Raw genomic sequence first — 14237 nt, 5'->3', positions numbered from 1 at the left:
TCAAAGAGGACCACAGTATTTTCTAATATCACAACAAACCTATTCAAAGAGGACCACAGTATTTTCTAATATCACAACAAACCTATTCAAAGAGGACCACAGTATTTTCTACCTGGTACCGTTGGTTGTACTGTACTCCATCATTTTAGGCTGGATGATTTCTTGCTCTGAAATCCTTCTATTGTTTTGTAAGGTGCTTCCCTCACCATCATTAATAATGGTGATGTGATACTGTAGGCCATTTAGCAGAAGCTTTTATCAAAGCGACTTACAGTCATGCAGGCATACATTGTTCATATGGGTGGCCCCAATAGTAGTCCAAGCCATGATCCTGGAGTTTCAAGCACCATGCTCTACCAGGTGAGCCACAGAGGACCCCACCATACAGTAAAAACAACAGAGTTAAGTGGGTGATCTTTCTAAACTGATTTTCTCTCTGAGATGAGTCACATTTTCCTGGAGTGAAAGAAGTGTAATAAGTGTGAGATTGTGTGAGAGGAAAAGGTTGCCTGAGATTGCACAGGATTGTGAGTGTGTGTACTCAATTGACTGGGGTATCCCTGGGAGACCAGCAGCTATCTGTCAATAATCCAACAGTCAGCAAGGAGACAGAAATGGAGAGAGCAGAAGAGGCTGATAGAGAAAGAGACCACAATAAGAGAGAGAGAGAGAGGGAGAGGGAGAGAGAGGGGGAGGGGGAGAGGGAGGGAGGGAGATAGAATGAAAGAGAGAGAGAATGAGACAGAGAGAGAGAGAGAGACACAGAGAGACAGAGAGAGTACACGGAAGTCAAAAAGTCAGCTTGCATCACCCGTGAACCGTTCATTGCCCTGCAATGCAATTACATTCCCAGTCCCAGTTCAAAATAATACAGCAACTCAACAGGGATAAATGGCCTCATTAGGGAAAATGGGGTGTTTCTGTGCCGAGTGGTAATTATATAGAATGAAGAATGGTGATGTGCTGCGATGCATTGGTGAAAGGGCTGGTGGTGCCCCAAATCACACCCTAATCCTTATACAGTGCACTACTTTTCTCTGGTCAAAAGTAGTGAACCATGTAGGGAATACAGTGTCATTTGGGACGCAGATGTTTTCTTCTAAACCTGCATTCAGTCAATCGGTCGGTGTGTCTGACTGAACATCTGCAGTGATTGCCCGTAAACTTACACTGAAGCGTCTGTTGATGGAGGATAATTAGTCTGTAAGCCAGTGATTATGTTTCAGCCTAAACAAATGGGTTGAGGAGCCCGACACAATTTGCAATGATAAGTCAGTTATGGAGTCCACTTTTGTATCTCATTGATCAGGAATTACAGGACTCCTAGCCTTCAGTGCCCTCTAAAAATCCATCTCTCTATCCCTATTGGTTTGGAATTAGTTCAATGACAGACGGACGGACGGACGGACGGACAGACAGACAGAGAGACAGACAGACAGAGAAACAGACAGAGACAAACAGGGAAACAGACAGAGAGACAAACAGAGACAGACAGAGAAACAGACAGAGAGACAAACAGAGAGACAGACAGAGAAACAGACAGAGAGACAAACAGAGAGACAGACAGAGAAACAGACAGAGAGACAGACAGAGACAAACAGGGAAACAGACAGACAAAAAAATGAAAACCAGGCTGGTCACACTAAGCATTGATTTCTAATTTCATCATGATCAATTGGGACAGTTTTCAAAAGAAGGCAGTAGGATGAACCTTGGTGCCTTAGAGGGTTGCAGTAGGATGAACCTTGGTGCCTTAGAGGGTTGCAGTAGGATTAACCTTGGTGCCTTAAGAGGGTTGCAGAAGGCAATAGGATTAACCTTGAGAGAGAGACAGAGAGAGAGACAGAGACACACAGAGAGAGAGAGAGAGACAGAGAGAGCGACATATATAGACAGACACAGACAGACAGACAGACAGACAGACAGACAGACAGACAGACAGACAGACAGACAGACAGACAGACAGACAGACAGACAGACAGACAGACAGACAGACAGACAGACAGACAGACAGACAGACAGACAGACAGACAGACCGAGAGACCGAGAGAGACAGAGAGAGAGACAGAGCGAGAGGCAGAAAGAGAGAGAGAGATAGAGATAGAGACACATAGCGAGAGAGGGAGAGAGAGAGAGACATAGAGACAGAGAGAGACTGACACAGACAGACAGACAGACAGACAGACAGACAGACAGACAGACAGACAGACAGACAGACAGACAGACAGACAGACAGACAGACAGACAGACAGACAGACAGACACATGGATGGACAGACAGACAAACAGAGAGACAGACAGAGAGACAGACAGAGAAACAGACAGAGAGACAGACAGAGAAACAGACAGAGAGACAAACAGGGAAACAGACAGGGAAACAGACAGAGAGACAGACAGAGAGACAAACAGAGAGACAAACAGACAGACAGACAGACAGACAGACAGACAGAGAAACAGACAGAGAGACAGACAGAGAGACAAACAGACAGACAGACAGACAGACAGACAGACAGACAGACAGACAGACAGAGAAACAGACAGAGAGACAGACAGAGACAAACAGGGAAACAGACAGACAAAAAAATGAAAACCAGGCTGGTCACACTATGCATTGATTTCTAATTTCATCATGATCAATTGGGACAGTTTTCAAAAGAAGGCAGTAGGATGAACCTTGGTGCCTTAGAGGGTTGCAGTAGGATGAACCTTGGTGCCTTAGAGGGTTGCAGTAGGATGAACCTTGGTGCCTTAGAGGGTTGCAGTAGGATGAACCTTGGTGCCTTAGAGGGTTGCAGTAGGATGAACCTTGGTGCCTTAGAGGGTTGCAGTAGGATGAACCTTGGTGCCTTAGAGGGTTGCAGTAGGATGAACCTTGGTGCCTTAGAGGGTTGCAGTAGGATGAACCTTGGTGCCTTAGAGGGTTGCAGTAGGATGAACCTTGGTGCCTTAGAGGGTTGCAGTAGGATTAACCTTGGTGCCTTAGAGGGTTGCAGTAGGATGAACCTTGGTGCCTTAGAGGGTTGCAGTAGGATGAACCTTGGTGCCTTAGAGGGTTGCAGTAGGATGAACCTTGGTGCCTTAGAGGGTTGCAGTAGGATGAACCTTGGTGCCTTAGAGGGTTGCAGTATGATTAACCTTGGTGCCTTAAGAGGGTTGCAGAAGGCAATAGGATTAACCTTGAGAGAGAGACAGAGAGAGAGACAGAGACACACAGAGAGAGAGAGAGAGACAGAGAGAGCGACATATATAGACAGACAGAGACAGACAGACAGAGAGACCGAGAGAGACAGAGAGAGAGACAGACAGTGAGAGAGACAGAGAGAGAGAGATAGAGATAGAGACACATAGCGAGAGAGGGAGAGAGAGAGAGACATAGAGACAGAGAGAGACTGACAGACAGACAGACAGACAGACAGACAGACAGACAGACAGACAGACAGACAGACAGACAGACAGACAGACAGACAGACAGACAGACAGACAGACAGACAGACAGACAGACAGACAGACAGACAGACAGACAGACAGACAGACAGAGACAGAGAGAGAGAGAGAGAGCGAGCGAGAGAGAGAGAGGGAGGGAGGCATAATATTGAGGGATTTGGATAAACCCTATACCCATGAACTGCAGATGTATGTTGTGAATCTTAATGAGGGGTATAAAATACTCAGAGGAGGATCAGGATGTATTTTAAAGCAGTGTGAGTATGACTAGAGGAGAGAGAGAGATTGATTTGAAAAAAGTAAGCATTGCGTCGACACACTGCACAGTAGATAGAAAACGATGGTTTTGGTGATATGTGAATCAGAAAATCACTAAGATTTCCTTATTCAAAGTTGAACTATAGTGAATGAGGCCAGTAGTATTCTGTTGAGAGAGATAATCAACTCTGTAGTGAATGAGTTATTATCTTATCTCCAATTATGAACGGCTAGGCATTTAGCTTCTTACAGTACATGCTTTTCTGTCTGTCTGTCTTGTCTGCCTCTCTCTTTCTCTCTTCCTATTCTCCTCTCTCTCTCAAAAGCTCTCTCTCTCCGACGCTCTCTCTCCCTGCCGGCATCAACACAAGAACATCATTAAATCCCCCAGCATTAATGCTCAAAGACGTCCTTTTGTACCAATCAATGAAGTAACCCTCTGAATGCAGGAAACCTCCACTATATTAGCAACAAAGCCCCACCCTGCCACTCTTTTGGTTAACAGCTGAGGAATATGGCTGGAGAAATGTAACCACTCTCAAATTCATAGACGGCGCTATGGATGCAAGGACTGATCATCCATGAGATCAAAGTGATAGTTCTAATCCTGTTTTTAAGCTATACAGTGATTACATTTACATTAAGTGGCAGGTAGCCTGGCGTTTAAGAGTGTTGGTCCAGTAAGCCGGTGAGAAATCTGCGGATGTGCCCTTGAGCAAGATACTTAACCATAATGGCTCCTGTAAATCGCTCTGTATAAGAGCGTCTATTTAAATGTAAAACATTGTTTACAACAAATGGAGGTAAACAAGCTCACATTTTGGGTTCTGATGGGATACGACAGTTGATATAAGCTCATAAGGAATAATGGACCCTGTGATAAACTTGAGCGGTTGTTGGCGTGAATCGATGGCCGCAAATGTTTATCACAGGGTCCATATAGGCAATACCACTGAAGGGGGATGAGGCTAGCCAAGAGGGAGTTGTCAGAGAAACAAGCAGATGGGAGAAATGGGAAGGCTGTAGTGTCAGAGACAGAAATCTCCCAGGATCTCGCTCAGGCACAAATGTAGGATCATTTTACTCCCCCTGAATCCTAACCTCAACCATTATGGGGGTATGCAAAACTGACCTAAAATCAGTTTCAAGCGGCGTATCTTCCGAAGAATTTGTCAGGACCCAGGGGAAGCGGGGTGCGTCCCAAATGGCACCCTGTTCCCTTCATAGTTCACTACTTTTGACTACAGCTCTATGGGTGGTAGCCTGCCAACCTATACTGAACACCCCTGGTTGTTGCTGCATCTTGGATGCTGAGAGGAGAGCCACAGAGGACAAGTCCATGCAGAGCAGTGGAAAATGAGGTTGCTGGCTCCCGCTGATTCTCTCTGTTTGTCTTATTTTCTCCCCTGTTTTCTCTCTCTCTCTCTCTCGCTTCTGATCTATCGCTCCTGTTTTATCCCTTTCTCTCTCTCTATCGCTCTCTCTCTCTCTCTCTTCTGATCTCTCTTTCCTGTTTTTTCCCTCTCTCTCTCTCTCTCTCTATCGCGCTCTTTCTCTCTATCGCTCTCTCTCTATCTCTCTATCGCTCTCTCTATCTCTCTCTTCTGATCTCTCTTTCCTGTTTTTTCCCTCTCTCTCTCTCTCTCTCTCTGTATCGCGCTCTCTCTCTCTCTATCGCTCTCTCTCTATCTCTCTATCGCCCTCTCTCTATCTCTCTCTCGCTCTCTCTCTCTTCTGATCTCTCTTTCCTGTTTTTTCCCTCTCTCTCTCTCTCTCTCTCTCCATTGCTCTCTCTTACAATCTCTCTTTGAATAGTGAGAGTCAATTAAAATATCAATGTATGATTGCTAGAAATCCAATCTTGGAAGAATAATTTTTGCCCCCTATACTATACTCACATATGAGACATGGGATAAGAAGGGAATTCAGTCTGTTTGCCTGTTGTCCTGTTTCAACCAGAATTAAATAATAGTAACTCCTCAATAATCAATACATTCTTCATGAAATGTACTCTCACCTCTCTGTTTCACCTACATAAACTCTCTCCCACCGTCCTGTTTCAGTCAGTGTGGTGCTAAATCCTTGACAATGTAACTTTGCCCTAGTATACTGTACAGTGAGAAAGTCGTCATGTAGAAACACATTTGTGCGTGTCACAATAACACTTGAATGAAATAATTTGAATACTGCTGTCCCTACTAATTCTGCCATCAGATAGAGTAGCTCTCTCTTGGTCTCCTTCATTAATTGTCTTCTTCTTTCACTGTCCTATCTCTCTCCCTCTTTGTCTTTCAGATCCACTAAATCCATCTCTCTCTTTCTCGCTTGCTTCCTCATTGCCTGAGTCCCAATTCTCCACCCCTTTCCCAAAGTGTGCACTTGCACACTTTCCATAATGCATTTCCCAATGGTGAAAGCTCCCTGGCCAATGTTTACAACAATCCAATTATTTTAAATACATGACCAGGAGTGTGCAAGTGTGCACTTTGCAAGAAGAGTGCAGAATTGGGACATAGCCTTTCTATCTAAAATCCAGGGTTGGGCTCAATTTTAATTGAAGTCACTCAGTTCAGGCAGTGAATTGGATTTTTTTGTTTTTTAATGTTACAACTTTTGATAAATACCTTTCTTTTTCAGTTTATTAAGAAATCGTTGAAAAGAAAATGGATTTTAAAAATGTTTGAATTTGAAATTCAGTTTACTTTCCGAGTTGACTGGCATGAAAATCTAAATGACCCCAACCCTGCTAAAATCACATCCCAGTGGGCAAAACTGTTTGACTTGAACTCCAAATGTCCTTTCCACCCCAAACCCCTTCTTTCCTTTTCAGACGCAGGAGTCATTAAACCCCAATAACCTGGAGTACTGGATGGAGGATATCCACACGCCGGGTTACGATTCGCTGCTGAAGAGGAAGGAAGCGGAGTTTCGGAGAGCCAAGGTATGCAAGATTGGAGCGCTGATTGCTGCAGCCGCCTGCACTGTGATCCTGGTCATCGTTGTGCCCATATGCACTATGAAGTCATGAAGTGCTCCAAGTCGTGCTCTACGAAGTGCTCAAAGTCGCACACTTTCCCTCTGCCCCTGTTTATTCTGGCTAATTGTAAAAGGACTGAATACGTGTGAGCAATATGGTATCAGTCCAATTACAGGAGCAGCCCTCTGATTGGCTATGTGGACGTTTGAAGAGTGAGGTACATGTATTGTTTAATGTGAATCTGGCCTATGTTCGTGGCATTGGAATCAAGTCTATGTTCTTTTCTACATGATTTAGTTGTTATGCCACGGGATAGGGCATTGGTATTAGGCAATCGTCAGGACACATTCAAAATGACTTTGTTCAGAGGGGAATGTTGCAAGTTTGATCTTTTCTATTTATTGTTGCCTATATTTACTTATTGACATTTATGTATTTATGATCAAAGACAGACGGTATGCAACGGGAATGTACACAATGTCTACAGTATATCTTTTACATTTAAATGTATATTGTATTGGTGTACGATGTTCCAGAATATTACGAGTACAATATTTATTTCACTTTTTCTCTTTGTTAAAGGGGCAATCTGCAATTCAAACAAAAAAAACAAAGCGGCTACCCAGCCAATGTTTTTGTTAACTGAAACAGATTATCTGTACAGTATACGGTCGACAGCTGGATTTGTTTTTGTAGACAGCGTCTGATATTTTATTTTAGTATAATTGCTGTATAATGTATTTTAATGAGAGTTATTTTTTGATGAATTATCTGGTAGAATGTGATGAGGTGCACCAGATATTATTTATCTTTATCTATAATAATAATAATAATAACCAGAGTTTTAATTCATGGGATTTTGTGCAATGCCTTTTCTAAATAGACATACAGTATATTGAAGTACTGTAGTTGAAATAGACGAATAACAGGCAGTACATACAGTAGATTGTAAAAACAATATAAAACACTACAGAGCTAACCTGAATGTATTGAAAGTAGCATTACTCACAGAGAGAGCAAAACACACATATCATTTTTCATCGTCTCTTGAGCAGAATTGAGTTGAATGTTGCACTCCTTTCCTTGCTTTAGATAGTTTAACTACTAGCCAAAAGCACATAGCTGCAGTAGGGAGCTCTGAAGTAGGGAGTTATTCTTTGCCTTGTGAGAGTGTTTTATACAGTAAATACTTGACGTTTCTACTGTTGACTAACTGAGCACCTCTGGGAGAGACACTTGTATTAGTTCAGTCAGCGGTATCGACTGCACCAATCTCCCAGGCTGTCAGAAACACTAACACTTGCAGAAGCTTCTTATGAAGTGCTGTGTCACCTTATAAATATTCATAGCCCCTTCTATAGAGCATTATGACATGTTGTATTAATTAAGCAATACGACACAATAGGTTATGATGTATCGTGGATGTATGACATCTTAGTAGCCCCATGCCTCGTTGCTTTACCTTACAGTTTCCTAACGGTCCATGACTGCATTCCAATGTGGTTGGAATGTGCTATGAATGTTTATAAGGCATTGTAACACTTCGTAAGAATCTGATTCAAGTAAAGAAACAGTCCCTCCACTCAAGCCCTGCCTACCCATCTAGTCTCCTAAGAGGCCTTAGAACCACTGAATGCAAACTGCCTGCCGTTAAGGTTGTGTCCCAATAGTTTTGAAGAACGTCCTTGTCTCATCATCAACTGTAGCGTGGTGATGAAAGGAAGGAGATGAATAGGGGAAGCTATTTCATATTTCTGAGACACAATGTGAGATTCACATTTCCACTCATGAACCTGAGCTCAGAGACAGTAGGCAAACCAAGATGGCCGATCACACACACGTCACCCAGTTAACCGTAAACCAGGGGATGCTCTACTCCAGTCCTCCTTGGTTTCCCTCTCAAGTTAGTTCATTTAGGCCGTGTTCCAGGCTGACTACATTGCAGACTCCTGGCAGATATCAAAACGCCTGGATAGATGTTTAAGATATCAGCTAACCACATCCTATGATATAGCAATTTGATGCCTGACTGCAGTCGATGACGTGGTAAGCAACCGTTGGTTGATGCAATGCAACGTCTGCAATGTAGTTGGCTTGGAACACAACCTTTTATGCTAGTGATTTATTTGCCACTTCAGGTGTTCCTGGCACAAATGGGAGAGAACGTTGTCATACTACAAAAATTAACATGAGGAAGTACGTACTTCAGGTTGTAAACATTAGAATTTCTGTTGTTTGATATAATCGTTCAAAAGTAGACACAATAACCTGATAATGAAGCACTGGACCACTCAGTTTGATGTCAGGTTTGCCCGTTAGGAGAGGACTGGAGTTGAGCCCCCCACCTAATGGGTGAAGGGTGAAGTTACTGCAGGTTGACGTTTATTGTCATGAGTCTTGTCCTGGAGGCAGAATTGAGCGAATCCTCCTTAGATAGGTCGGATGCGAAGTCAAAATTGGCTATATTGTAAAAATATTATTTAAGGTTAGGGTTAGGCATTAGGGTTAGCAGTGTGGTTAACGTTAGGGTCAAATTGTATTACTTTGTGGCTGCACCCTCTAGTGACCACTCTGCAGAGCTGCCTCCAGAACAAGATTCAGGATGAAAAACGCTGACCTACGAAGATGCCTCTAGATGCTGATTTTGGGTCACTTTAACATTTTCCTTACCGATGGATTGGGGAGGGGAATCTGGTCCTAGATCTGTACCTAGGGGAAACTTCTCCCCTGAGCGGTGTAATGATTACCCAGTGGATTTGCCTTCAACACAGGAACTGTGAGCCGCAGCACACTGTAGTAGTCTGTAAATAGTTAGATGCACACATCATGGCAACAGGTGTAAACTGGAATATACCACAATAAAAGACAACTGTTCTGACTGTTACTGTGTCTGTGTGACTGGACCTCTCTCTCGCAAAGTAGCAACGTTTGTTTTTAGCTGTCCTTTGAAATGAATATTTGCTGTGTGAAGTGGTTGTCATACTGACTCTTTATTGTTTTGTGATACTTTTTTTATCGTCACTTTTTTGTCTTCAGTTCGAAGAAGAGGTTCAATGGGGAGATGACAGAATATTGCCCAGCATAACAAAGCCTGTTTTCTGAGGGTTTTATTATGTTTTTATCTAGCTGTTCACTATTCATTTATGAGATTCTTTTTAGTGTTCTTCAGTTCATCATTTGCATAATACTCCAGTTAGACTAATACAGTAGGATTTGTGAAAAGGTCAGGGACCGTATAGTATGCATCAATCAAGCATCTCAGAGTAAAAGTGCTGATCTAAGATCAGGTCTCCTTCCTTATTCATTATAATTTAAAAAGTAAAACCGGTCTAGCCCTGAGGCGCTTTATGAACATGGGTCCAGATCACTAGTATAGAAAGCAATTAGATCATTTATACCTTACGTACATACATATGCAACACAAGAACACAATTAGCTACTCAAAATGACGATCCTGCGTACTTGGGTCGAGTTACAAATTGCGGTGCTGCACACGTTAGGGTATTTTTGCTATGCGACTACGCAGGATCACCATTTTGCTAAGCTAATTGTAGTTCTTGCCTCCGTACCTATGTAGGTTATAAATTAGGCTTTAGAGGAGTTTCTAACTGAGCCAAGTCCACATTTAGTCTGCTATACTGTACATCCCCAGTGAGAACTGTCTGATGTTCCTCATAGAAAACTCTAACTGGGTCAGCCGACAAGGATCCTGGCCCAGGGGGATTGTTGGTACTGGAGTCCAGGATTTGGCCTAGAATACTGGACTACAACTGCACTGATAACACTTGGGGTGACAAATACCACAAAACTCATTATAATCTTGCAGTGTGATTTAATTTGACATTTCTTCAGCAATGTGCTTTATAAAAAGGTCAGTAATTATGCATCACTCAGTTGACTAAACTCTAGTTTAATAATCAACTTTTTATAGCACATATTGATGGAGAAAAGTGTCAAATGAAACTACGCTGACAGATTATTATGAGGTTTACAGTATAGTTAGCATAGACCTGAACTACAGTTGAAGTCGGAAGTTTACATACACTCTAGCCAAATACATTTAAACTCAGTTTTTCACAATTCCTGACATTTAATCCTAGTAAAAATTCCCTGTCTTAGGTCAGTTAAGATCTACACTTTATTTTAAGAATGTGAAATGTCAGAATAATAGTAGAGAGAATGATTTATTTCAGCTTTTATTTCTTTCAGCACATTCCCAGTGGGTCAGAAGTTTACATAAGTTGGGTGAATTTTAGACCATTCCTCCTGACAAAGCTGGTGTAACTGAGTCAGGTTTGTAGACCTCCTTGCTCGCACACACTTTTTCAGTTCTGCCCTCAAACTTTCTATGGGATTGAGGTCAGGGCTTTGTGATGGCCACTCCAATACCTTGACTTTGTTGTCCTTAAGCCATTTTGCCACAACTTTGGAAGTATGCTTGGGTCATTGTCCATTTGAAGACCCATTTGCGACCAAGTTTTAACTTCCCGACTGATGTCTTGAGATGTTGCCTCAATATATCCACATAATTTCCTTCCTCATGAAGCCATCTAATTTTGTGAAGTGCACCAGTCCCTCCGGCAGCAAAGCACCCCCACAACATGATGCTGCCACCCCCGTGCTGAGATGGTGATCTTTGGCTTGCAAGCCTTTCCCTTTTTCCTCCAAACATAACGATGGTCATTATGGCCAAACAGTTATTTTTTGTTTCATCAGACCAGAGGACATTTCTCCAAAAAGTACGATCTTGGTCTCCATGTGCAGTTGCGAACCGTAGTCTGGCTTTTTTATGGCGGTTTTGGAGCAGTGGCTTCTTCCTTGCTGAGCGGCCTTTCAGGTTATGTCGATATAGAATTTGTTTTACTGTGGATATAGATACTTTTGTACCTGTTTCCTCCAGCATCGTCACAAGGTCCTTTGCTGTTGTTCTGGGATTGATTTGCACTTTTCGCACCAAAGTACGTTCATCTCTAGGAGACAGAGCGCGTCTACTTCCTGAGCGGTATGACGACTGCGTGGTCCCATGGTATTTATACTTGTGTACTATTGTTTGTACAGATGAACGTCGTACCTTCAAGCGTTTGGAAATTGCTCCCAAGGATGAACCAGACTTGTGGAGGTCTACAATGTTTTTTCTAAGGTCTTGGCTGATTTCTTTTGATTTTCCCATGATGTCAAGCAAAGAGGCACTGAGTTTGAAGGTAGGCCTTGAAATACATCCACAGGTACACCTCCAATCAACTCAAATTATGTCAATTAGCCAATCGGAAGCTTTTAAAGCCATGACATCATTTTCGGTAATTTTCCAAGCTGTTAGGCACAGTCAACTTAGTGTATGTAAACTTCTGACCCACTGGAATTGTGATACAGTGAATTATAAGATAAATAATCTGTCTGTAAACAATTGTTGGAAAAATTACTTGTGTCATGCACAAGGTAGATGTCCTAACCGTCTTGCCAAAACTATAGTTTGATAATAAGAAATTTGTGGAGTGGTTGAAAAACTAGTTTTAATGAGTCCAACCTAAGTGTATGTAAACTTCCAACTTCAACTGTATTTAGCCCTTGCTGTAACAGTGTGTATGGCTTTCTATTTATATGCAATATAGTACTATAACTGGACTTCATTAAACATAGACTTGAAGCCAATGTTGTTACTTTAGGTGTGGGTTTGGATGCCAATTCTGATGCCATGTTACCTTATGAGCTACAGTGCATTTGGAAAGTATTCAGACCCCTTGCCTTTTTCTACATTTTGTTAAATTACAGCCTTATTCTAAAATGGAATAAATTGTTATTTTCCCCCATCAATCTACACACAATACCCAATAATGACAAAGTGAAAACAGGTTTTTAAAAATTGTTGCTAATTTATTCAAAAACAAGCCATGAGGTCGACGGAATTGTCCGTAGAGCTCCGAGACAGGATTGTGTCGAGGCACAGATCCGTGGAAGGGTACCAAAAAATGTCTGCAGCATTGAAGGTCCCCAAGAACACAGTGGCCTCCATCATTCTTAAATAGAAGAAGTTTGGAACCACCAAGACTCTTCCTTAAGCAGGCCGCCCGGCCAAACTGAGCAATCGGGGGAGAAGGGCCTTGGTCAGGGAGGTGACCAAGAACCCGATGGTCACTCTGACAGAGCTCCAGAGTTTCTCTGTAGAGATGGAAGAACCTTCCAGAAGCACTCCACCAATCAGGTCTTTATGGTAGAGTGGCCAGACGAAAGCCACTCACTAGTAAAAGGCACATGACAGCCCGCTTGGAGTTTGCCAAAAGGCACCTAAAGGACTCTCAGACCATGAGAAACAAGACGCTCTGGTCTGATGAAACCAAGATTGAACTCTTTGGCCTGAATTCCACGTCTGGAGGAAACCTGGCACCATCCCTACGGTGAAGCATGGTGGTGGCAGCATCATGCTGTAGGGATGTTTTTCAGCGACATGGACTGGGAGACTAGTCAGGATCAAGGGAAAGATGAATGGGGAAGATGAAGTGCAGAGAGATCCTTGATGAAAACCTGCTACAGAGCGCTCAGTACCTCAGACTTGGGTGAAGGTGCACCTTCCAACAGGACAACAACCCTAAGAACACAGCCAAGACAATGCAGGAGTGGTTTCGGGACAAGTCTCTAAATGTCCTTGAGTGGCCCAGCCAGAGCCCGGACTTGAACCCGATCGAACATCTCTGGAGAGACCTGAAAATAGCTGTACAGCGACGCTTCCATCCAACCTGACAGAGCTTGAGAGGATCTGCAGAGAAGAATGGGAGAAACTCGCCAAATACAGGTGTGTCAAGTTTGTAGCATCATTCCCAAGAAGACTGGAGGTTGTAATCACTGCCAAAGGTGCTTCAACAAAGTACTGAGTAAAGGATCTGAATACTTATGTAAATGTGATATTTGCGTTTTTATGTTGTATAAATGTGCAAACAAAACCTGTTTTGGCTTTATCATTATGGGGTATTGTGTGTAGACTGATGAGGGGGAAAAAACAATTTAAAACATTTTAGAATAAGGCTGTAACGTAACAAAATGTGGAGAAAGTCAAGGGGTCTGAATACTTTCTGAAGGCACTGTATCTGGATAAGGCAGAGAGATATCAGTCAAGCTAACTGGGCAGATCATATGTGACACAGGTTATACATCTAGGGCTTTGAACTTGGCTGTTAAAGAATTAACACTTTACAGGACAAATTAAGAATTTCTATTTATTTCTTCAGTTGTGTTTAGAATATTCCCAAACCTGGGTATTACGAAGTATATGCTAAGGCTGGCTGAAAAGTCTCTTCCCCCCCTAAAAAAGCAACCCATTACAAAACAATGATAAACCTCTCTAATTGTGTTGCAGCGTTGCGCTATTGCAGCATTTTTTTGACATCCTCTTCGGGAGTCAGCTGCAGAACTGCAAATCTAATCAGGGGGTTTCTGAAGCAGGGAAGAAGCACACTGCCATACTCATAGCAGCTGGGGAACACAGACTCAAGCAGCTCTGCAATCTGGTGAACGCAACTCCCTGAAGTTACGTTCAGGAAATAATGCATTTCAACTGGGTGGAAAAT

The 14237-nt window shown here is 42.7% G+C and overlaps 1 protein-coding gene across 1 annotated transcript in view; it reads left to right on the top strand.

Annotated features, from left to right (window-relative positions):
* Positions 1-9559, top strand: part of minar1 (membrane integral NOTCH2 associated receptor 1) — a 39075-nt gene extending 29516 nt beyond the window's left edge. The window contains exon 5 of the mRNA XM_014127537.3: positions 6532-9559. Within this exon, the coding sequence (XP_013983012.2) occupies positions 6532-6729 (198 nt within the window). The 3' untranslated portion in view covers positions 6730-9559. The remainder of the gene's footprint in view (positions 1-6531) is intronic.
* The last annotated feature ends 4678 nt before the right edge of the window (positions 9560-14237 follow it).

This window comes from Salmo salar, chromosome 11 (genome assembly GCF_965601325.2).
Source record: "Salmo salar chromosome 11, fSalSal1, whole genome shotgun sequence".
Taxonomy (NCBI): domain Eukaryota; kingdom Metazoa; phylum Chordata; class Actinopteri; order Salmoniformes; family Salmonidae; genus Salmo; species Salmo salar.
Note: the sequence above shows the minus strand (reverse complement) of the source record. Positions and strands in the feature narration are given on the sequence as shown.